The sequence below is a fragment of the Herpailurus yagouaroundi genome, unplaced genomic scaffold, assembly GCF_014898765.1.
Source record: "Herpailurus yagouaroundi ecotype Mexico unplaced genomic scaffold, PumYag 187, whole genome shotgun sequence".
Lineage (NCBI taxonomy): Eukaryota > Metazoa > Chordata > Mammalia > Carnivora > Felidae > Herpailurus > Herpailurus yagouaroundi.
In genome coordinates this window covers 10,130,681-10,155,790 of record NW_024412418.1, presented here as the reverse complement: position 1 = coordinate 10,155,790, position 25,110 = coordinate 10,130,681, and the positions used below count along the sequence as shown (strand labels likewise).

Sequence of the window (25,110 nt, the reverse complement as noted above, 5' to 3'; positions counted from 1 at the left end):
GTGAATGTCCTCTAGGTACTTCAAGCTTAATATGATCAAATCTAAACTCATTTTTACCCTACCTAAACCTGTGTCATGCCCTGTTTTCCCAAACTGAACAAAAGACCCCACCATTCACCATCCACCCATTTGCCCATGTCAGAAATCTAGTTGTTTCCTATATTCTTTACCAAAATCTTTCCATTTTACTTTCTAATCATATCTTCTTCCCATAGTCACTGCTGTGACTCCAGTTCAGGCCACCTCTCCTTTCTCTAGTCTTGTCCTGCTTCCAACCCATTCTCCCCAGTGCAGTTAGACTCAGCTTTTAAAACTTTCTTTGTTTTGGGGCACCTGGGGCTCAGTTGGTTGAGCATCTAACTCTTGATCTCAGCTCAGGTCAGGATCCTAGAGTCGTGGGATCGAGCCCTGCATCCAGCTTTGTGCTGAGCATAGAGCCTGCTTGATTCTCTGTCTGTCCTTCCTTCTCTCTTCCTCTCTGCCCCCTCTCCTTTGTGTGTATGCTCTCAATCGCTCTAAAGTAAAAATAAATAAAAATTTTGTTTTGTTTAATTAAAAATTTGAATTACAGAAGGAATGCATGGCATTCTAAAAAGTAAATGTCTAACATTATGGGGGTATTTAAAATAATAAAGTGAAGTCTTCTCACTTCTCCCCATTCTCACTTCTCAAGGAAAATTGCCTTTAAATCGTTTGGTGCATATCCCAGGACATGGTCTTTCTTTAATGTGTCTTGTGATCTGGCCCCTCCTTCTCTCTAGCTTATCTTTGTTCATTCTTCAGTGCCCCACTTTCACCCCCAGAATACACACACATAACACTTGGCCATATTTAACTTTGGTCAGTGCCCTCAGATGTGCTCTGTTCTCACTTGCTTCTGGGCCTTTGCACATGTTCTTTCCCCGAAATGCTGACTGTCCTAATCTGGCTAACTCAGTACTCTTCACAACTTAAACATCACTTACACAGGGAAGCTTCTAATGCCCAAATTTAAACAAGCTGTTCTTTCTATGTGCTTTTATAGTGTCTGGTATTCCCTTATGAAGGCATTTACCATGCCATATTGTGTCCATTTACTAATGTAAATACCCTACTAGACTCCTACATGCCCCATGAAGGGAGAAGCCATACCCATTTTCTCTGCACCTCCTGCATCTCTCATGCTAAATCCCATAGGCTGCAATAGTATCTATTGAATGGATGACATAAGGAAGTATGAAAACTGGTTCCTGCCTCTCAGGAATTTACCACTGTCCGAATGAAGCCTCACACTGCTTACTAATGTGATAGTCATTTTGGAAGCTAACCTACAGGAGGCCTCAGACTCCTGGAAGATCTTTATTTATTTATTGATACTTATTCATATTTGAGAGACAGAGAGAGAGCATGAGCAGGGAAGGGGCAGAGAGAGGGAGACATAGAATCTGAAGCAGGCTCCAGGCTCTGAGTTGTCAGCACAGAGCCCGAGCCCGACGCAGGGCTTGAACTCACAAACCGTGAGATCGTGACCTGAGCCAAAGTCGGACGCTCAACCGACTGAGCCACCCAGGTGCCCCTCCTGGAAGATCTTTAAAGCTCCGAATAACCCATCAGTGAGTCAGCCATTGGGCCTTCAGATAAGGTGCTATATGCACATGAGAAGAGCCTTACTCAGAGATCACTGTTGGCCTGTCTTCTCTGGTCAGGTTGTGTATGCAAAGGAAATCATCCTCTTTGTCACTGATGTTACATCTAAAAGGTCAGCTTTATTTTTCAGGCACTGAGAAATATGGAGAAGTGACAAGAGACAAGGAAGAAAAAACAAGAAAAATCATCAGGAAGGGCAGAGGCAAGATGGATGAGAAATGGCAGCTGCATTGTTGAGGGGGGATTAGGGTCAGCTGTGGGGTTTGGCAGTTGTTGCAGTTTAGAAGCAGCTTGGGTGGAAATGGACAGAAGGGACTCTGACAGTGAGGAATAGGAGGGCTTGCCAGCAGGTCAGGTCAAAAATGAGAACAGCTTTGCGCTCCAGTGTGTAGGGGCATGTGTGAGCCCTACCTGCATCTCCGTGAGACTCTGTGATGGCAAAAGCAAGGGGAATTCTGTAGGGTGGCTCTTTACAGCCAGGCACTTCATTTGGTTTTTTTTCTTTGTTTTATTTTTTAACATATTATAATTTATTGTCAAGTTGGTTTCCATACAACACCCAGTGCTCATCCCAAGAAACGCCCTCCTCCCTGCCCATCCCCACTTTCCCCTCTCCCCCACCCCCCATCTACCCTTAGTTTGTTCTCAGTCCTTAAGTGTCTCTTAGGGTTTGCCTCCCTCCCTCTCTGTATCTCAGTGTGGTTTTGATTTGTATTTCCATGGTGAGGAGTGACGTTGAGCATCTTTTCATGTGCTTGTTGGCCATCTGGATATCTTCTTTAGAAAAGTGTCTATTCATGTCTTCTGCCCATTTCTTCACTGCATTATTTGTTTTTCAGGTGTGGAGTTTGGTGAGTTCTTTATAGATTTTAGATGCTAGCCCTTTATTTGATATGTCATTTGCAAATATCTTTTCCCATTCCAGTTGATTGTTTTGTTGATTGTTTCCTTTGCAGTGCAGAAGCTTTTTATCTTGATGAGGTCCCATAGTTCATTTTTGCCGATAATTCCCTTGCCTTTGGAGATGTGTCAAGTAAGAAATTGCTGCAGCTGAGGTCAGAGAGGTTTTTTTCCTGCTTTCTCCCCTAGGGTTTTGATGGTTTCCTGTCTCACATTCAGGTCCTTCATCCATTTTGAGTTTATTTTTGTGTATGGTGTAATAAAGTGGTCTAGTTTCATTCTTCTGCATGTTGTACAGCCAGGCACGTCTTGAAAATTGTGCTCATGGGCTCCCCCCCCTTTTTTTTAAGTTTGTTTATTTGTTTGAGAGAGACAGACACAGTGTGAGAGGGGAAGAGGCAGAGAGAGAGAGAGAGTGACAGAGAATCCCAAGCAGGCTCCATGCTGCCAGCATAGAGCCCAGTGTGGGGCTCAAACTCACGAACTGTGAGATGACTTGAGCTGAAACCAAGAGTTGGAAAGCAAGAGTTGGACGCTTAACTGACTGAGCCACCCAGGTGTCCCTCCCTTCCCTCTCTTTGTATAGGTCTCTTCAAGCCACTCCAGTCAGTCCTTCATCCCCACGAGTCTTGTCAAAATATACCAGAGCCTGCCTTATTGCCACATTTGGTGCTCAGCTTGAAGTTGTCTCTCTCACCCTCTTTGCTCCCCAGCCAGCACTTGTCCTCTGACCTTATCGAACTGTTTTCCTCCATGGCTTCCAGGACATTCACTCCTGGCTTTCCCTCTAAATCCCTCACCATGACTTCTCATTCTCTTCTGCTGAATTCCTCTTTTCTTAATGAGTCTTAAATACTGATGTGCTCATCAGATGGTCTTATGCCCTGTCATGGCATAAAATATGACATCTATTCTGAGGATTCTCTTAAATCATATCTGCAGTCTCTCCCTCAACTCCAGACTCTTGTATCCAATTGCCCACTCAACATCTCCACTTAGCTGTCTTACAGACATCACAAATACATCGTGTCCTAAACTGAACTCTTTATTTCCCACCCCACCACACTGGTTAACCAGATTGCTCAGGTCCAGAATCTTCCTCGACTCTTGTGTCGCATACCTAATCTATCAATAACCTGTCAACTTTACTTCCAAAATGTCTCTTGCATCAAGCCATGTCTTTCCACCTCTACTTCTACAGCCCTAGTCCAGTGGTCTTCATCTCCCTTTTAAACCTATGCACAGTAGCCTCCTGACCAGTGTCCTTGCTTCTACTTTTGCCCCATAGAGTCTACTCGCCACACTTTTTTTTTTTTTACGTGAAATTTATTGTCAAATTGGTTTCCATACAACACCCAGTGCTCATCCCAACAGGTGCCCTCCTCAATGCCCATCACCCACTTTCCCCTGCCCCCCCCACCAACCCTCAGTTTATTCTCAGTATTTAAGAGTCTCTTATGATTTGCCTCCTCCCTCTCTGTAACTTTTTTTTTCCCCCTTCTCCTCCCCCATGGTCTTCTGTTGAGTTTCTCAGGATCTGCATATGAGTGAAAACATATGGTATCTGTCTTTCTCTACCTGACTTATTTCACTTAGCATAACACTCTCCAGTTCCATCCACAGTGCTGCAAATGGCCAGATTTCATTCTTTCTCATTGCCAAGTAGTATTCCATTGTATATATAAACCACATCTTCTTTATCCATTCATCAGTTAATGGACATTTAGGTTCTTTCCATAATTTGGCTATTGCTGAAAGTGCTGCTATAAACATTGGGGTACAAGTATGCATCAGCACTCCTGTATCCCTTGGGTAAATTCCTAGCAGTGCTATTGCTGGGTCATGGGGTAGTTCTATTTTTAATTTTTTGAGGAACCTCCACACTGTTTTCTAGAGCGGCTGCACCAGTTTGCATTCCCATCAACAGTGCAAGAGGGTTCCCGTTTCTCCACATCCTCTCCAGCATCTATAGTCTCCTGATTTGTTCATTTTAGCCGCTCTGACTGGCGTGAGGTGGTATCTCAGTGTGGTTTTGATTTGTATTTCCCTGATGAGGAGTGACGTTGAGCATCTTTTTATGTGCCTGTTGGCCATCTGGATGTCTTCTTTAGAAAAGTGTCTATTCATGTCTTCAGCCCATTTCTTCACTGGATTATTTGTTTTTTGGGTATTCTCTACACTTTTAAAGATCATAAGTCTGGTCGTGTCACTCTTTTAAGGGTTGTAGGGGGAAGAGATCCAAAGAGCATCAGAAAACCTTCAGTGGTTTCCCATCATACTTTTAAGAAAAAAATTTTGGACTTTGTACCATGGCCTATAAGGCAGGCCCTTGTAAGATCTGGGACCTGGCCCCTGGCCACCTCTCTACCACAAATACCACTTTCCTTCTTGTATTCTGTGATTCGGCCATACTGGCCTTTGGGGTGAGTCTTGAGAGAACCAACTTTGTTCTTGGTCCTTCTGTTGCTTGAGAAATTTCTGCAGACATTCTCATGGCTCTCTTTCAAATCTGTTCACATGTCACCTATCTTCTGACCACACTATCTAAAACAGCATCTCCTTCCATCATTCTGTCTTCTTACTTTGCTTTAGTTTTCTTCATAGCACCTATTACTCTATTGTAATGTATTACTGGTCTTCCTACAAGAACATTAACTTTTTCGTTGACCTTTGTTATATTCAGTGAGGTAACCCCCATGCCAAAAATGGTCCCTGACACATCGTACACACTCGGAAGTATTGCATACGAAAGAGAAAGGGAGGGTACCTGCATGTATGTGTTCAGGCAGTTGCTTACACTTGTAAAAGCTCTTGCATATTAGCACAGTGAAGGGCCACCATCGTTTTAGTAGTCTGGAGAAAGCGCAGTGCATTTACTTTAAAGGGGGCAAGCCAATTTATGCGTTCTCCCTGCTAACAATAAAAGCTGTAGATAAACCAAGACTTCTCTAAGAATGTAGTATCTCTGAACCAGAGTTGTAAAATGGTGTCTCAGATAACCTACATTCCGATTGGCTGTTTGGAAATACTATCTCTTCAACATACCTTAAATGATATGCTCAAAGAACTTTGAGATTGAGACATTACTGAAATTAATTGATTACTATACAAATTTAGGTAAGTCCTTAACGTCAGACATTTAACATACACAAAAGAAACATTTGTTAAAAATCTATACCGTCATGACACTTTTAAATAAGCTAAAGTATGTTTGCTTTCAAGGCCTACTACCAGGAATTCACACTAGCCAGATCAGATTGTGTCTCCCATATTTATTTAGTCAGCAGTAACTACTTCATGAGTCTAACTTTGAAAAGAATTCATTTATGTATTTTTATTACTAACATCTCACCTCATTCTTCACTTACCCTCTGAGGCACTTAGTTATTTAAATTAAAATCAGGTGACCAGCAGGAGAACCCTCCTCACCTTGTGCCCTCATGATCTGCCCTTTCCTCTTTTAGTCTAATTGCTTGGTCGGGAGATGAGATGGATAGTTAATCTTTAGTAAAGCTTTAGAGAGTGGTACATGCCCAAAATGGTCAAATGGAGTCGGGAACGTTTTATTTGAGCAAATATTTGCTGAGAGCTTTTTGTGTGCCATTACATTTGACAGGCTTAGTTTGCTCGTTAAACACATATTGGAATCCTTTCTGTGTTAGGTACGTGGAATACAGCTGTGATTGAGATTGTCCTTGCCTTCACAGAGTTTGCATTTTATAGTCATACATGGAAGGGACTCTAATTTAGGATAATGTCAGCAGGTAGCTTTTATAGCAATAAAAATTTAATGTCAATTCCACTGAGCACTTTACCAAGTGTTTTCAATATTCATTTCTCATTTTATGGTCATATAGACCCAGTAAGATGTGGGTATTGATATCTCAATTAAATAAAGAAATTTAGGCCGAGTGTGGTTAAACTCCTTGCCCAAGGCCATGCAGGTAGGAAGTGGCTGTGTATAAATTCCAGCTTAGATCCCATTCTAAACTGTTCTCTGTACTGCTAAACATTACTACCAATATAAAGAAAAATATTTCTGTTGTTTTGTATATAAAACATCAATATTTTCTCTATTTTTAAATTGAATTTGATTTTTTTTAAGTGGGTTCCATGCCCAATGTGGGAGCTGAACTCAGGACCCTGAGATCAAGAGTCAGATACTCTACTGATTGAGCCACCCAGGCATCCTATAATTGAATTTGAAAGTATAAAATACGTGATCATTGTTCAAAAAAATATTTTCAAGCTACTTAGTAGGACATAAAATGAAAAGTGAAAGTTTCATAACCACTCATAGTTCTTCCTGGAAGTAATCACAAAATTATTTGTATATTCTTCCAAAAAGTTCCCATGCATTTGCAAATGCTCATGTGGATTTTTAAAAAACACAACTGGGGGTGCCTGGGTGGCTCAGTCGGTTGAGCGTCCGACTTCGGCTCAGGTCACGATCTCGCGGTCCATGAGTTCGAGTCCCGCGTCGGGCTCTGGGCTGATGGCTCAGAGCCTGGAGCCTGCTTCCAATTCTGTGTCTCCCTCTCTCTCTGCCCCTCCCCCGTTCATGCTCTGTCTCTCTCTGTCTCAAAAATAAATAAATGATAAAAAAAAAAAATTAAAAAAAAAAACACAACTGGAAACATTTTGTCTCACTACTGCTTTTTATTAATAGAGTTAGACATCTGTCAGAAATGAAAAGCTACTCTCTTTGCCCTTAAAATTGCATAGTATTTGATTGTATGGCTATTCTGTAATTTATTTAACCAGTTCCCTAATGACAGGCATTTAGATTGTTTCCAGGTTTTTACTGCTGTGAGTGTGTGTGCCCATTCATGTGTCTTCACATGCTCCTGTGAGCATATTGAGTAGATCTGTAAGAATTCTTGGAAGTGGAATTTACCTGTTTGAAGAATGCATATTTAATTTTCTTATTGCCGAGTCGTCCTTTTAAAGGATTGCATCAGGAGTGTTTAAAATGCCCAACAGTGTTTGGGATATATGTCAAATCTTTGTTTATATAATCCGCTTCTAGTCAGACAGCCCTTATCCCATCCATTGCCCTTAGCGAAACAGTGTTACGGCTGTCAGTGGAAGTATGAACAAAAAGGAACTTTCAGTTTGGTTTGGTTATCTTCATAGAAAAATTAAACCTTTGTCATTAACGCTTACTTCACACTTGTTGGGATTGCAGTAAAAGAAATTAGTCAAGCTGACCCCCCCACCCAGAGTTAATACTACTACTGTTTGATGAGTAATAAAGTTGAACTTTATTCAATGGTGTAGTACAGCAGTGATTTCTACCGTGAAATAGCCAAGTTATTTCCTGGCTGTTGAGTTGCCGTCACCTGAGTAATGATAAAAATTAAGGTTCAATTTCTGGCACTCATTTCCGTGTCCCTTTTCCAATATTTGATTAACAAACCTCAATAACAAAATCCTGTAAACTGAGTGACTTAAGCACCGAAGTTTTTCTCACAGTTTTGGAGGCCAGAAGTCTAAGGTCAGAGTGCCAGAGTGATCAGGTTCCGGTGAAAGCTCTGTTTCTGGCTTGCAGACCCGCTGCATTCTTGCTGTGTCCTCAGGTGGCAGAGAGAAAGAGAAAGCAAGCTTTCAGTGTCTCCTCTTATAAGGGCACCAATCCCGTCATAAGGCCCCAACCTCATGACCTCATCTAAACCAAATCACCCTCCAAAGGGCTACTCTCCAATTACCATGACATTGGAGGTTACAGCTTCAACGTAAAATTTTTGGGGAGACACAGTTCAGTCTATAGCACCCAACTAAGAATTTTTATGCTTACATATATTGTACTTATCACCTTTAAGCCTGGCATTGTGTCTGGAACTTAGCGGGTGCTTATATTCGTTTTCTGTTTGCTGCTGTAAAAAATTACCACAGTTTATGTCTTAAAACAACAGAGATTTATCATCTTACAGTTGTGTAGGTTAGCAGTTCAACCCATTTTGCGCTGGGGCTAAAATCAAGGGGACAGTAATGCTGCACATCTTCCTGGAGATATTAGGAGAGTCCATTTCCTTACCTCTTTGTAGTTTCCAGAGGCCACCCACATTCCTTGCTTCTTGGCCCCCTTTCATTGTATCACAAAGCTAGCAACATTGCATTTCTCTGACTTTTCTTAGCAGCATCTCTCTCTTTGACCTCCCTATTCCACTTTTAAGGACCCTTGTGATTACATTAGGCCCACGTGGATAATCCAGGTTATATTCTGTCTTAAGTAAAGTAATCTGAATAGCAACCTTAACTCCATCAGCTACTTTAATTTCCCTTTGCCACATAACCTAACTAGTCACAGGTTCTGGGGATTAGGACATGACCATCTTTGGGGGCCATTATTCCATGCTCAATAAATATTAGCTGCTGGAATGAGAGTCACTTCTGAGTTACATATAAAATAGCTCTAATTGCACAGCGACATTGTTCTGTATATGTTTACAAGAATATCATAAATATGCAAATGAGAAATATCCATGACTCTCGTGTCCCGATCCAGCATTTCATTTTCTTTCCTTGTAAAGTTGTAAATTGTCTACTTTATTCATTATGTTATTTGTATATTTCCTGGTGATACAAATCAGAACGTGTAGCCTGGTAGCACGCGTGTATAAGAAGTTGTTCATTTGTTGTTTATGTTGAAAATGGTTATTAACTTGCTTATTTATCACTTTGGAAAATGGTGCTTGTTTGATATGATTGCTCTCATAAAATTGGCTGCAACACTGCACATGGTCAAATCTAGACTATAGCTATATAATATACTTCAGATACCTAGATTGTTTTTTGTGTGTTTAAGCATTTACGACTTTGTCTTCCAAGAACTGTGAACATGGGAATGTAAATCTAATTGAGAGTAAAACTTTAGGAAATAGAGATACGAAGCCACAAAAATTCATGTGATGGTCAAGATTCAGTATTTTTGTTTATTTAAAGTTTATATTTAGCTTCAGTAGTTTATATTTAGTTTCAATAACCTGATATCCTACAAAATTGAAGTCCATGTTTTAAAACATTAAAATACCATATTGTACAAGTACACTAATGGCCAAAAAAAAAAAGTCTTTAACAAAAATATTTCCGGGTCCTGACAGTTCATAATAATAGTGTTTTATTGATCTGAAACAATTAAATGTTTCCAGTGAAAGATCTGCTTCTCTATTAAAGTTTTGAAAGTTATTATAGTCAGGAGCCCATGAAAGTCCCTTTCCAGAGCTGAGGCTGGACTGGTATTTTGTTTGTGAATTTGCACTTCTCTCGACCTGGAGGAAAGTCCAGGTCCATGATGGTCAGACTTGAATCCTAAAGAAAGAATTACATGCAAAGTCAGGCAACAGACTTCTGCCTCCCTCATTCCATCCCTATCCACTCATCTTGCTTGCCCCTTTATTCACCTGCCAGGGGTCACAAAGGTGAGGGTTCTTTGGTCAGTCATTTGAAAATGGTAGTGAATTAGATTTGAGATAAGGATAAAAATCTGAGGAGACTAAGGTAACAAACAAAAAATACAAAAGATGTTACCTTTTAGAAGTGTTTTGACTGGCCCCACATCTGGGAGAGGAACTTTTTTCTCTATGAATATATAAGGAAAAGCGACAGGGTTGTTCCTCAGACCTAAGTTGTCATCACAACTCATTTTTTGTTTAAAAATACACATCGCATAACATTCTGAGGTTTCACTTTAACAAGACCTGTAGGTAGTACTTAAAAAGAGAGATATATTTTATAAACATAAGTAATATATGTTTGCTGTAGAAAAAGTCAGAAAACAAAACCAAGAAGATAATCATGTTGAGCCTCACCAACTGGAAACCACCATTCATAAAATTGTGTTGTAAAGTATCAGTGGGTTTAAAGGGAGGCAATGAGGAAGATTTTTTATAAGCACACAAAAGAAGAAACACATGTGGCCAACAAAGAGATTAAAATGTGTTCACCCTTTTCCCTTTGTTTTTAAGAGTGTGGAAAAACTCAGTGACTGTTGGTAGGAATTTAAGTTGATTCAGCTATTCTGGAAAAAAGCCAGCAAAAAATATAAATTTAAAAGTGTAGTCCCTTTAACCTAGCAGTTCTTTTTTAGGAAAAAAATAAGTAAGCAGCAATAAAAAAAATTTAAGTGTAAGGATATTCATCTCAATACCATTAAAAAGGGAGAAGAACTAAAAGCCCAAATTTTAATTAGCAGTAACCTGGATAAATAACTTTAATGTAATATTACCCACTAAATATGATGACATAGATCTGTAATTCCTGAGAAAACAAGCTGATAAAATTTAGGAAACAGTGGGGAAGGGAAGGACGCAGTGTAGTAAATATGATCCCGTTTTTGTAAAAATGTTTTGTCTACATAGCAGTGTGTGTGTATACATATGCAGAGAAGTTATTCTGACATAATTAACTAGGTCTGACAGCAGACTTTTCAAGTAATTTTAATTTTTTTAATATTGTCCATAATGTGTTTGTTTTTATTGTAAACTATATATTTAGCTTATGATCAAAGAAAAATTTCTTTTCCAGTTGAACTTTGTTAGAATTAAGTGGCATAAGGACAGGGAGAGCTAATTTTGCCTGTGACACAGTGAACAACTTAACTGCTCAGAAATAAATAGCCACTGCTAATTGGAACCTTGGTTTAATTTGACAAATTGACAGTTTAAAAAATGCTTTCAGCTGCAGTTTTGGAAAGAGTCCCTACCTAGAGCAAGTACAAATTTATACCGGCAAATTGAAAGAATGATCATTTCATTCATTTGAATATTAGATTCCTTCGGTGGCACCTGAGACTGATAAAAATGTGACACTTTCACGATAGTGTTAAATCTTTTATGGGGGTTGGATATGAAGAACATATGGAACTTTAAAAGTCATCAGGCTGGGTTCCCTCAGCTTATAGATGAGGAAATGGAAGCCCATGCTGAGAAGGTGATTTGCTTAAGGTTGCACAGCTAGTCATAGACCTGTGAAGGACTTACTTTTCACAATCCCTGGAAGCCTAGACCTGTGAAGGACTTACTTTTCACGATCCCTTGAGGCCTAGACCTGTGAAGGACTTAACTTTTCACGATCCCTTGAGGCCTAGCCACTTTATCTCCTGTACAGGTAGTCATCAATGAATGATAGTCTTGGTGGAGATGGATATTCTACCAAATGTGACGTCAGACAACTTCATCAAACAACCAGCAGCTTATTAAGTGCTTGACATGTTCCTGAAGGGATATGAACTACTGGAGGTAGAACAAGGAATACAAAAAATTTTTTTCTGGAGAGACAGACATACAATAATTAATGTAATAAGCACTATTAAAGGAGTGTGTAAAAAGTACTATGGGAGCTCAAGAGAGGAATGGCTTCACAAAAGAAATGTCATTTGAGCCCAGTCATTTGGCCTTCAGCAAAAGCATCAGGATAGAAGTGTGTTCCAGGTAGGAGAATTAGCATGTGCAAAGGGACAGAAGATCTGAAAAGAGCCACTAGGGTAAGAAGAGGCCCTAGGCAGAGGGTTTAGAAGAAATTTTGGCAGATGTTTGGAAATAGCATCAAGACTTCTGTAGAAAATTTTTATTGGAATATTTGGACAGATTCTAAGTGCTGCAGATACAGTTCGATCCAGGGCTGATAAAACAGTATAACCACAATAGGTTGCTCTCTGTCTTCATTTCTCTGCTTCCTTAACCCCATTCTCAGGCTCCCTGTGAATACAAGACGGCTGGCCCCCGTAGCTCAAACAAAAAGTTCTGGATTAGAGTCTCTTTAGTACCAGCTGACCAGTTGGTTAAGGTCCCTTCTCAAAGATTACCATGACCAAGGGAAAGGGATCTACTGCTCAGGACTTCCCACGTAGGGAAGGATGCTTCCAGCTAAGCAGGGCAGGTGCTTTTGCCACAAGAAGGGGATTCCAGATACTAGATAGCAAACATTGTAAATACCCACGAAATGGGATCACTTCAGGTAGCGGTGAAATCTTCATTGCTTTGAAGATCTTTATTTATGTTTTCCAGCATATTGTCTCAATAAATAATCTAAAATTTTGAATAAAAAATTTAAACTATTCCATCCCTAGTTTCTAATTAAGGGGAAATTTTTTAATTTTAGTATATGTGCTGCCGAAGCAAGCACAAGGGGAAATTTTTTAAAATGGGTATAGCATGGAGCATCTGGGTGGCTCAGTTGGTTAAGTGTCCAACTTTGGCTCAGGTCATGATCTCACAGTTCATGGGTTCGAGCCCCATGTCGGGCTCTGTGCTGACAGCTCAGAGCCTGGAGCCTGCTTCAGATTCTGTGTCTCTGTCTCTGCCCCTTCCCCAGTCACGCCTCTGTTTCTCTCTTTCTCTCTCAAAAATAAACATTAAAAAATATATTAAAAAGATAAAAGTGGATATGGCATAATAAAAGATTTCAGTATGGGCACCTGGGTGGCTCAGTCGGTTAAGTGTCTGACTTCGGCTAAGGCCATGATCTCTCAGTTCGTGAGTTCCAGCCCTGTGTCGGGCTTTGTGCTGACAGCTCAGAGCCTGGAGCCTGTTTCAGATTCTGTGTTTCCCTTTGTCACTGCCCCTCCCCCACTCTCATTCTGTGTCTCTCTCTCTCTCTCTCTCTCTCTCTCAAAAATAAAGATTAAAAAAAATTAAAAAAAAAAGATTTCAGTAATGCTGCTCTCATGTATTCATTTGAATACCATTAAAAATAATAGGTAAGAATGTTTAGCATATGTGAAGAATAAGTTGCATATGAGGGCTGGAATTAATATTATAATATAGAAGTATTCAATTTCCTGTCATAAAGGACCAGTGGAAAGTGATTGCCTCTCTCTTGCTTTTGTAGAACTCAAAAATGTTTATACCCTTCAAATGGTTATTTTAAGTTTAAAATAGTCACCTTTTATAGATTTGGCAGTGAAGTAATTATCCTTATATAGTGACATTTCCCTCCGTGACCCTGTGAATTTACTGAGGTAGGGTTCCAGATTAGAGAGGTAGTTATTAACAATATCTCGGTTAGAGAGACCAGCAGCAAATGAAATATATGAAAATGAACTTGATATGAGTCAGATATTTACTGCTGTTCTATGTAATTGGACACATGTACTTATATAATATAATGTATTCAAAGGAAAATAAAATTGAATTGAGAACTCTTAGAGAATGAATCATTCTGTATAATAGAAGTCCGTTTAGCTAATTTCCAAATATTTGGTCAGTTTTTCCTTGCAGTATAAACTTTGCTGTAAAAGATATTTCATACTTTTTTAACCATCTTAAGTAGAACAAATTTGAAAATAATTCCCTTTTCTTTATGATTCAAGTCATTACAAGCATCATTTATTATGCTGTGAAGTAATGGAATTTTGTAGGGTTGCTTGTCCCTTGTGAAAAAGCCACAAGGTGCTTTGAGATCTTACATATGAGTCATGTCCTTTTTAACCTACCTCTCTAATTCTTGTCACCTTTTGCTCCTGGGCTGATAGCAGCCTCTCCTAAATGCTAAAGATTTTGAAGGCATTCACACTGTGAATAAAATTGGAGTACGTAGGTTTCCCATATTGACATGGTGGGCCTGGTTTACGGAGGCTTAAGAAACGTTTATTGGCTGAGTGGATGTTGTACCTTTACAAACATACTCTCTTTTGTAACCTGAGGAGGAGAGGCGTTTGAAAGGAGAGAAATTCAAGCTGATTAGCATTTGTCAAAGATATTATAAAGCCTTAAATTTTAAGAACTTGAAGTTACCTCAATAAAAATATACGCCAGGCATAAATCTGCAACCAACCCTTATCTGGCAAAGAGCCATGCCATTTGCTGCCGTGTCAAGAGGGGAAGCACAGCTGTCAGTGCACTCCCTTCCTTCTGTGATAATTTTATCTTTGTGTCTCCTCTAGCTGTTGTATCTGTGTTGAACTTAATGAAACTTCAGGAAATGAAAAGTACTTCCTTACAAAGGAACGTTGGCCAAACCCTTGCTATACAAATATGATAAAGCCCTGATTAGCTAGTATCTTTTTAATCTGAAACTAAGATTGTGCTTTCAGTCTTTCTTCAGTGTAAGTCTTCATTCTTTTGTTCCTCATGCAGTTCTCCAGCTGACCAGAACGTTTAGGTATTTTGGAATGGGAACATCTTACTCCCGCATTCCTCCCCCTTGCCCTGTTTTTGGTTTTGTTTTTTTGTCTTTTTCTAAAAACCTCTTTAAAAATACCTATACAGTCATGTACTAAATAGCTACCTCTTGAAGTCTGGATGAAGTAGCAAAGTAAGCAGATTTTCTCTGGCCTCCTTATGTAAAGCTCTTTTGCACTCTGACCACTGGCTATAGCTTTTACATTTTCTTCTGTAAAAATTTTGGTGTCCTATAATGTATCACAAATAATATATCACAATATCATAAAAAAAGGTTGATGGGCCTTGGGAGTTAAATCAGTCCATATTCAATCCATTATATAGTAGCTTTCCCTGCCCTATATGCATTTGACTGTTGGGAATATGTTCACATACTTTTATTTTTATTTATTTATTTTTTTTTACATTTATTTATTTTTGAGACAGAGAGAGACAGAGCATGAACGGGGGAGGGTCAGAGAGAGAGGGAGATACAGAATCGGAAACAGGCTCCAGGCTCTGAGCGGTCAGCACAGAGCCCGACGCGGGGCTCAAACTCACAGAGTGTGAGATCGTGACCTGAGCTGAAGTCGGCCGCTTAACCGACTGAGCCACCCAGGCGCCCCTCAAATACTTTTAAAGAGAAGCAAAATGTTCTATGTCTTATTGAGATAAACCTAATGTTTTGCTTGCAGGCTTTTGTTAGCTTTGATTGATAGAGGAGATTTACGTCTCAGGTGGTCAAGTACTATAGGCCTTGCTATTATATTTTTAGTGCCTTTTAAGTACAGAGTGCAGTTTTGATATAAATTCCAATATAGTGGAAAGGCCAGGGGAAGCAGTGAATGAATCTCATCTTAAAAGCAAGACCATGGGCAATGATTATCCATAATGATACAATAATAATTATACATCCAGATAATTACAAGGGAAGTTATTCTGGACTAGCGTCTCTTTTTCCTCTGGCATCTCTGAAATGATAGAATGAGCAAGGGCAGATGAGTTTTATCTGTAGTCACTTAACATTGTCCAATTTAATGCATATTATTAAAGCAAGCATCCAACTTTATTTCATATTGTTTTTTTTTTAATTTTTTAAAATTTACTTATTTATTTTGAGAGAGTAGAGAGATCACTAGCAGGGGAAGGGCAGAGAGAAAGAGAGAGGTTGAGAATCCCAAGCAGGCTCTGTAGGATCAGCACAGAGCCCGATGTGGGGCTTGAACCCACAAAACAGTGGGATCATGACCTGAGCCGAAATCAAGAGTCAGACCCTTAACCAACTGAGCCACCCAGGCACCCCTATTTCATGTTGTTCTTATTTCTTCTTTTAAAATATTTTTTAGGGGCGCCTGGGTGGCGCAGTCGGTTAAGCGTCCGACTTCAGCCAGGTCACGATCTCGCAGTCCGGGAGTTCGAGCCCCGCGTCAGGCTCTGGGCTGATGGCTCAGAGCCTGGAGCCTGTTTCTGGTTCTGTGTCTCCCTCTCTCTCTGCCCCTCCCCCGTTCATGCTCTGTCTCTCTCTATCCCAAAAATAAATAAACGTTGAAAAAAAAATTTTTTTTAATATTTTTTAGATTGTTTGTTTATTTATTTATTTATTTTGAGAGAGAGAGAGAGAGAGTTGGGTAGAGGCAGAAAGGGAGAGAGAGAGAAAATCCCAAGCAGGCTCCACGTTGTCCAATGTTGGTGTAGAACCCGATGTGGGGCTCGATCTCATGAGCTGTTAGATCATGAGCTGAGCTGAGATCAAGAGTTGGACACTTAACCAACTGAGCCACCCAGGCACCCCTAAACTCTTTTTTAATAGGCCGTTGTATTCACCAAGATCTATGTAAATCTACCTTCTGCACTTAAAAAGCTAGCTCTAAATTCAATTAGTTGAGCTGATACCTGTTTCTTAAAGATTACAAAAAGATAGTTTTTTCTCAAAGTGGAACTTCCTGAAGAGCTTGTATATAATTTGATAACTCCAGTCTAGCACCATGTGATAGCAGGAACTTTATCTTATCCCTTAGGCGCCAAGAACGCTGTCAGATTTTTCTGGAATTCAAAAACCGTGTGTGTGTGTGTGTGTGTGTGTGTGTGTGTGTGTGTGTGGTTTTTTTTCTTTATTATAAATGTAATATGTGTACATGATAAACAGTTTTAAAATGTACAAATATAAGTAAAGAGAGTGTGCCTCTCTTCTTAATCCCACTTCCCAAAAGAAACCACTGTAAACTTACTTGGTTTTGTGCATGTAGAAACATGTATACATTTATAAAAATATATGCACGTAATTTCTTAAAAATATCGTAGTATACATATTCTTTATTTTTAGTTAATTATACATTGTGAACATCCTCCCATGACAATATGTCTAGTCTTTTTGTATCCTATTTTAGACTGTGGATTTCCCCATTCTCTTATTGGTGGGCTTAGGTTGTGTCTAATATTTTTGGCAGCTTAAAGTGTTGTAGTGAGCTTTGTTGTGTGTGTATATATATATTTTTTATCCTTGTGTATATTTTTGCCTATTTGCTTAATAACGTCTGTAGGATAGTTTTCCTAGAGTTAATATTGCCAGATCAAAAGATAGGCACTTTTAACATTTTGATACATGTTGTCAAATGACCCTCCATTCAACCAGAACAAATTTATAAGCCTCCTTTTAGCATAGGAGGGCTCATTTTTCCTACATCTTCAACCACATGGTCACTTGTTTATGATCCAGAGAACATGAGCTGTAAATAAGAGATCTCAAGATTATTTTATATTAACTTTGATTTATGGATTCTACAAATAGCCTTCAAAAATAGGTGCTTTTAGTGTTTTCCTTTTATCACTCCAAACCTGTTCGGATATGGAATATTCTGTCAAGACAAGACAATTCCTTTTTTATTGTTACAAGCATGAATTATCTTTTAAGCAATTTACTTTATCACTCATTGCCAAATACTTCTCTTCTCGCATATCTCTTCTATGAGTGACCAAGTTAGAATACTCACTTCAAAAGCTTAGTCTTTCAAGTTGGAATTCAAGGGACAGCTATTGAACATGATATTCTCTTTGCTGAAATTTATGTGCGATCACTTTTGAAATAGTCCTTGGGTTTTAGTAAGCACCTAACACTGATTATAGTGGTAGTTGAACAGTAATTTAAAGCATATTAAAGGGAACTTTATATGAATCCAAACAAATGTTAATGAAATCTGAGCTTTATTTATCACTTACTTGCTTGCAGGTGGATTCGCCGATGAACTTGAAGCATCCCCATGACTTAGTCATATTAATGAGACAAGAAACAACCGTTAACTACCTCAAAGAATTGGAGGTGAGGCAATGGGCATGTGATATGCAGCTGAAACTTGTTGTATTTCATGGGGAGCTATTGTATTCAAAGAAAAATGAGAGCGAATTATTTCTTAAGCTCAATTCTTCTCAGTTTTATAGGAATATATTACTTTCATTTTTAACTTTTTTAAAAACATTTTATTTATTTTTGAGACACAGAGACAGACCATGAGCTGGGGAGGGGCAGAGAAAGAGACAGAATTCGAAGCAGTCTCCAGGCTCTGAGCTGTCAGCACCTAGCCTGATGTGGGGCTCAAACCCACAAACCATGAGATCATGACCTGAGCCGAAGTCCAGTCCGATGCTTAACTGCCTGAGCCACCTTGGCACCCTGAATATATTACCTTTAAATCCTGATTTTAAAAATAACCTCTAATTAGAGGACATTTGAGCAATAGTAAGAGAAACAGACTAACTTGGGTTTTGCTTGATTCTTGATTCCTATCCTTGTTCAGGGTTTCCATGTATAAGTTTTTCCATCAAGTATGAAAAGGAACAGTGTCTATACATATGTTTAGAAGGAGAGTTTGGGTAAAATACAAAAAGGAAGAATGGTTTCAATACTCTATAAAAATGTAATTTTTATTAATTTCCAAGTAATTTCTAAGGTCTTGTTATTATGTGTTCTTACGATGAGATGAAAGCGTTAATCACTTTGCACCTTGAAAACTTGAAACCTGTTGGTGATAATAAAATCTGACCTTTTTGTTTCTATCATTTGATTTCCATAAACTGATTTTGCTTAATTGCACACAATATTAATTATTTGAAAAACTGGGAATAAGACAGTAGGTATATTTATACAGCTTCGTGCTTGGAAGCTTTATATGTTTTTTTTTAAAACACAGTGTTCAAAAAGTGCATCGGTGCAGAAAATAGTTTTTATTTTCAAATGCATATACACATTGTATATGTTTATTTCCATTCTTTTTTTTTAAGAGGCAGTATGATATAAAGAGAAGGAGACTTAGAGTATGTGAAGGGGGAAAATGCCATTCATCATGTCAATGAAAACGAAAATGAAAAATGTTGACTCCATCAGTTTTTGATTAAGGCACAGGCTGGAGATAAAAATTTGTTATTCACTGAAATGTAGACTTAATGCCATGACACTAAACAATATCAGTTTTCTACAAAGTAGTGACAACTAAATGAACTTCATAAGGTGCCAGAAGACAGTGGAGGAATAACCTCAAAGTGCTAAGGGGAAAACCAGTCAAACTAGAATTTTATGTTCTTTTAAACCATCATTCAAGAGTGAGGGTAAAGCAAAGATGTTTTCTGACATACAGAGTTAATTTACCAGACTCTCACTTTAAAGAAAATTAAAGATGTACTTCAGCACAAAGAAAAGTACACCCAGTAGACACGCGTAGGATATACAATGATGAGTAAAAATACTAATGAAGAAGTTGCTAACCTTATTTAATTATTTTTTTGTGCTTTGAAAGGTAAAACTAGATTAAATTAATATGTAGTTGTGTTGAGGTATGTTCAGTGATTAGTTAAGGCTTGTTAGACTCTTCTGTCCTGTTTATGAGAAGGTGAAAGTAACAAAATCCTGTTGGAAAACTTATGGGCATACATACTAAAAATTTAAGAGTCTTGCTACCTTTCAAGTAGTCTTGCCAAAAGAAATAGGAATTCAGTCAAACCACTGTATTTTCCAGTGTCATTTGTTTTCAATGACATTTCCTTTGCCATTCTATATTTTTTATGTATTTAAAAGATCATTCTGAGAAGGGAGTCTGCAGATTTCATCAGACTGCCAAAGAAGTCTATGACACAAAAAAGTTAAGAACCCCTGGATCCTGCTGTCAGCATTTAGGAAATGTACAAGACAAAGAAAGGGACACGTGAAATGAACCTAGGAGATGCAGTCAACAAAATCGTATAGAGTGGCAAGCTTTGCAGGACAAATGACCCAACTTTTTAAACAAATTATAAAGATTAAAAAAGGTGGGGAGGGGAACTGGAGGAATTACCAGTAGATTAACAGATTTATAGACAAATCAGCCATTGCAGTGTGTGGGTCTCATTGGATTTTGATTCAAACAAACTGTATTTTTATTTATTTATTTATTTATTTTAAGTTCTTTTATTTATTTTTTTATTTGAGAGAGAGAGCACGAGCAGGGGAAGGAGCAGAGTGGAGGGGGTGGGGAGAGAGAATCTTAAGCAGCCTCCACACCCAGCGCAGAGCTCAAAGGAGGGCTTAATCCCACCACCCCAGGATCATGACCTGAGCGGAAACCAAGACTTGGATGTAACCCACTGAGCCATCCAGGCACCCTCCCTTTTTTTTTAAAGAGATTTTTTTGTGTGTTTTGTGTGTGTGCGTGAGTGTGTGTGTGTGTGTGTGTGTTCCAGAGAGAGAGAGCAAGAGCAAAGGAATGGCAGCGGGAGAGGGAGAGAAAATCTTAAGCAGGCTCCGTGCCCAGCATGGAGCATGATGTGGGGCTTAATCCCACAGCATTGGGATCATGACCTCAACCGAAATCAGGAGTCAGACACTCAACTAACTGAGCCACCCGGGCACCCAAACAAACTGTATTTAAGGAGTATCTTTCAGAAATACATTAAAATATTTACTGATGAAAAACTTAACCAAAAATAAAGTAGAGGCAAGGACTAAAATAATGGAACTGCAATCTGTAGTTTCCAAACCTACAAGTTAAGAGAAAATACAGGAGGAGAGGAGGGAACATAGAAAGTGTTGACAAGCACATGACAGGCAGGAAAAGAGAAAACAGCAGCAAAGAAAAAGAATGGTAAACATACCTGAAACTAATACAACATTTTGTGTCAGCTACACTTCAATAATCTAAAAAAAAAAAAAAAAATTTAACAGAAAATCCAAAATAACATGTTTAAAATAAATTCAGATAGATCAGCAATCACAGTAAATATATCAGATTAAACTAGCTGATTGAAACTCAGACTATCAGATTGGATTTCTTACTTAGTCCAACTGTATGGGACGTGTAAGAAATACACCTAACACAAAGCCAGTGTGGTGATCAATGGATGGAAAAAAGTTTTCACTATGTAAATACTAAGCAGAAAAAAGCTGTGATGGCAGTACTTACACAAATTCACCGTCCCTCATCTGAAATCACCAGGGCTATATATGGTTAGAATACAGCTTTTTACTTTTTTTTTTTCTTTTAGAACTGTTATAGGTATAGATATCTAGTATTACATTGTACTGCCAGCAGGTTCTGGTCCCAAACTCCATATTCAAAGACATTAATATTTCTTTAGCGAAATGTGTGAATATTCACACCAAGAGGATAAAAAGTATAAAATGGCTTTTCATCAGGTTTTGCTACCACATGAGTATTAGTGCAAAATTCTATTTTCCATGGACAGCAACCTCATGACCTAAGCACCTCTGAAAAGCTCCACATCCTAATACCATTTTCAGGGGTTATGATTTCAACATATAAATTTTTAAGGGTGGAAGGGACACAAATGTTCAGACAATAGCACTAAATGTGAAAAAGTAAAGCTTTAAAACTTAAAAATAAGAATATATTAATATGTTTATGACATTGGGATAAAGAAGGGCTCCTTAAATAACACAAATCACAATTAAGAAAGTTAATTGATAGTTTTGTCCATCTTAAAATTGTCTCGCAAGTGACACCATGAACAAAATTAAAACATAAGTTATAAGCTGGGAGAATACTATTATAACTGAAGAATGAGTTTACAGAATCACTCTTCACAAATGTCTACAAATCAGTGAAGAATCACTAGGGAAAAATAGGCAGACTCAATCAAGCTACAAAATATCTCATAAATATTTGAAAATATGTTTAATCACATTAAGGATTGCATTAGTTAAGATAGTCTAAATTTTGCAATGTATGTCAACTTTTGCATTGGCAACAAACAGTCCCAAAAATCTCAGTGCTGTTTCACAGAGGAAGGTGGAGGCTCAAGGAAGACTAACCAAATATACAAGCCTGTTTAAACTTTCTACTTAGAAGTGACATCATTTCGGGGCACCTGGATGGCTTAGTCGGTTGAGTATCTAACTCTTGATTTCAGCTCATTTCGTGATCTGAGCCCCATGTTGGGCTCTGCTCTAACAGTGCAGAACCTAGTTGAGATTCTCTCCCTCTCTCTCTGCCCTCACTCATGCTGTCTCTCTCTCTTAAAATAAATAAAGTAAAAAAAAAAAAAATTCTACTCACGTTCCATTGTCCAGATCAAGTCACATGGCCAAGCTCGAAGTCATAGGGCAGTATAGTATAGTTTACCTACAGGAGGAGAGTGGGGAGGGAGTAAGTGGAAACATCATTTAGTAACATCCCAGTAATCTTAATGGTTTAAAACAATAAGATCATATTAAATGTCACTCTGGTCCAAAAGCCAGAACTCAAGATGACAGAACAGCTACTGTCTGGAATATTGCTGTTCTCAGTACCTGAGGGAAAAGAACATACACTGGCTGTAAAAATGCTTCCCTCCAGAGGATTTAATGGCACCTCTCGTGTTACATTTGTCAAAATAGTCATACTGGCCACATATGAGTCCAGCAGAACAATGGTGTAGAGTCCTTTGTAAGGAGTCCTTTGTAAGGCCACAAGTTCATTAATAGTAATACAGTCTACTCCAATAATTAAAACATTTCATACCCATTATTTTTTTTATTTATTTTTGAGAGAGACAGAGTATGAGTGGGGGAGGGGCAGAGAGAGAGAGGAGACACAGAATCCGAAGCAGGCCCCAGGCTCTACGCTGTCAGCAGAGCGCCCGACGTGGGGCTTGAATTCATGAACTCTAAGATCGTGACCTGAGCCGAAGTCAGATGCTTAACGGACTGAGCCATCCAGGTGCCCCGGGTTTTTATTTTAAAGTAGGCTCCACACCCAGTGTGGGGCTTGAACTCCCATCCCTGAGATCAAAAGCTGTACACTCTACCAACTGAGCCAGCCAGCATTCCAATAGATGCAGTTTCATAGGTGGTCAGATATCATATTATGGAGGTATTCAGGTGCCATTAGTGTGAATGTCATTTTCTGTTACTTTCTGTCCATGAATACCTGTTTAGAGACGCTTATTTAGTTGTCAACTAATTAATCCCCCTTTATCCACAGTTTTACTTTCTGTGGTTCAGTTACCCATGAATTAACTGTGGTCCAGAAGCAGATGATCCTCCTCCTGACCTATCGTCAGAAGGTCACTAATAGTCTAACACTGTGTCACAGTGCGTACGTTGTTCACCTCACTTCATCTTACCATGTAGGCATTTTATTATCTCACATTATCATGAGGATGAATACAGTACAAGAAGATACTTTGAGAGACTACGTTCACATAACTTTTATTACAGTATATTGTTATAACTTGCATTTTATTATTAGTTATTGTTATCTGTTACTGTGCTTAATTTATACATTAAACTTTATTATAGGTATATATGTATGGGAAAAAACATAACATATATAGGGTTGGTACTGTTCACAGTTTGGGGTATCCACTGCGAATCTTAGAACATACTTCTGCAGATAAGGGGGCACTAGTGTGCTCAGAATCCTTGTCTGTATAGAGGATTCTAACTTCAACACATTAAATTCTCCTCTTATGTGGTATCTAGACTGAAATAACAGAAAAATTCATTATGTTCTTATTGTCTTCTCAACAGAAGCAATTAGTTGCTCAAAAAATTCACATAGAAGAGAATGAGGACAGAGATACAGGACTGGAACAGAGACATAATAAAGAAGATCCAGACTGCATCAAAGCCAAGGTGCCCTTAGGAGACCTGGATCTCTATGATGGCACATACATAACTTTGGAAAGCAAAGACATCAGGTAAAAGAAAATCTGTCTCCAAAAATAAAATTAACGTGTTCCCGAACAGAACTTTCTCAAATCAGTAAATTATCTAATGAGAATAAGCTTCAATCACGAATGAGTTTATTGAAATTTGAAATTTCAAAATAACTCACATGTAGAATTCTTAAAGATTGACTTAAAATGTTGAATACTACAGTAGAAGATTGAACAGTTTATAGTAAAAGAAATACAAATGGTCCATAAACATGTGGAAAACATATTTCTCAGTAAGGATCAAATAAGTACAAATTAAACCATTTAAATTGTTTTCACCTATCAAACTGGAAAAAAATATTTAAAAATCAGTAACTGGTAAAAATGTAGAGAGGCTGTCAATAGAAGTGTAAAGTGGTTTAATATTTCTAGAAAGAATTGTAAAAAGCTTTTAAAACAGTCCCATGATCTTAACATTCTTTGATACACCTACTATTTTCTAACTCTCGAATTATCTCCTTTAAGTTGAACTCTCAAAATATTGACTCCAGCAGTAGCAATGTGAAAAAGGTTGAATGTTGACTAATATTGGTTGTAAAGTAGAGATGCTATGAAAATATGGTTCCATTAGGGGAAAATTAGACATTTTTTCACCTTTCATTCATTCCTTGCTCCCGGCTTCTTAATTTTAGCCCTGAAGATTATATCGACACAGAATCTCCTGTCCCTCCAGACCCTGAGCAACCTGATTGTACCAAAATTCTAGAACTTCCATATAGTATACATGCTTTTCAGCACCTGCGAGTAAGTAGAGAGATTTAGGATCTTGTTTTCTACATTTTTTTCTGTAATTTACTCTCTTGCTTGTAAATAGTCTTTATATTTCTTCTCCTCCTCTTTCAAACAGCTTTATAATTTTACAAATATCTCCTATTTCTTAATATGCCTTTAAAATAAATGCATTAAGATACTGAGTTACTTGTGAGCTTTTGTCTTATGATCTCCTTTTTCTGTTTTGTTTTAGTTTTTTTCACTTTTTTTCTTCTTTTCTTCAGGGTGTACAAGAGAGAGTTAATCTTTCTGCACCTCTATTACCTAAAGAAGATCCAATCTTCACATATTTATCTAAACGACTAGGAAGAAGTATAGATGACATAGGCCACCTCATTCATGAAGGCCTACAGAAGGTAAGTCATCAGTGATTGAAAGAGTCAGGGGCGCCTGGGTGGCTCAGTCAGTTGAGCGTCCGACTTCGGCTCAGGTCATGATCTCATAGTTTGTGGGTTCGAGCCCCGCGTCAGTTTCTGTGCTGACAGCTCGAAGCCTGGAGCCTGCTTCGGATTTTGTGTCTCTGTCTCTCTCT

General features: G+C 38.4%; 1 protein-coding gene across 2 annotated transcripts in view; it reads left to right on the top strand.

Moving 5' to 3' along the window:
- Window positions 1–25,110, top strand: part of TTC17 (tetratricopeptide repeat domain 17) — a 127,077-nt gene that overhangs the window by 6,076 nt on the left and 95,891 nt on the right. For both annotated transcript variants that reach the window (XM_040495399.1, XM_040495398.1), the window contains exons 2-5: window positions 17,854–17,943; window positions 23,620–23,789; window positions 24,440–24,551; window positions 24,803–24,934. In XM_040495399.1, the coding sequence (XP_040351333.1) occupies window positions 17,854–17,943; window positions 23,620–23,789; window positions 24,440–24,551; window positions 24,803–24,934 (504 nt within the window). The remainder of the gene's footprint in view (window positions 1–17,853; window positions 17,944–23,619; window positions 23,790–24,439; window positions 24,552–24,802; window positions 24,935–25,110) is intronic.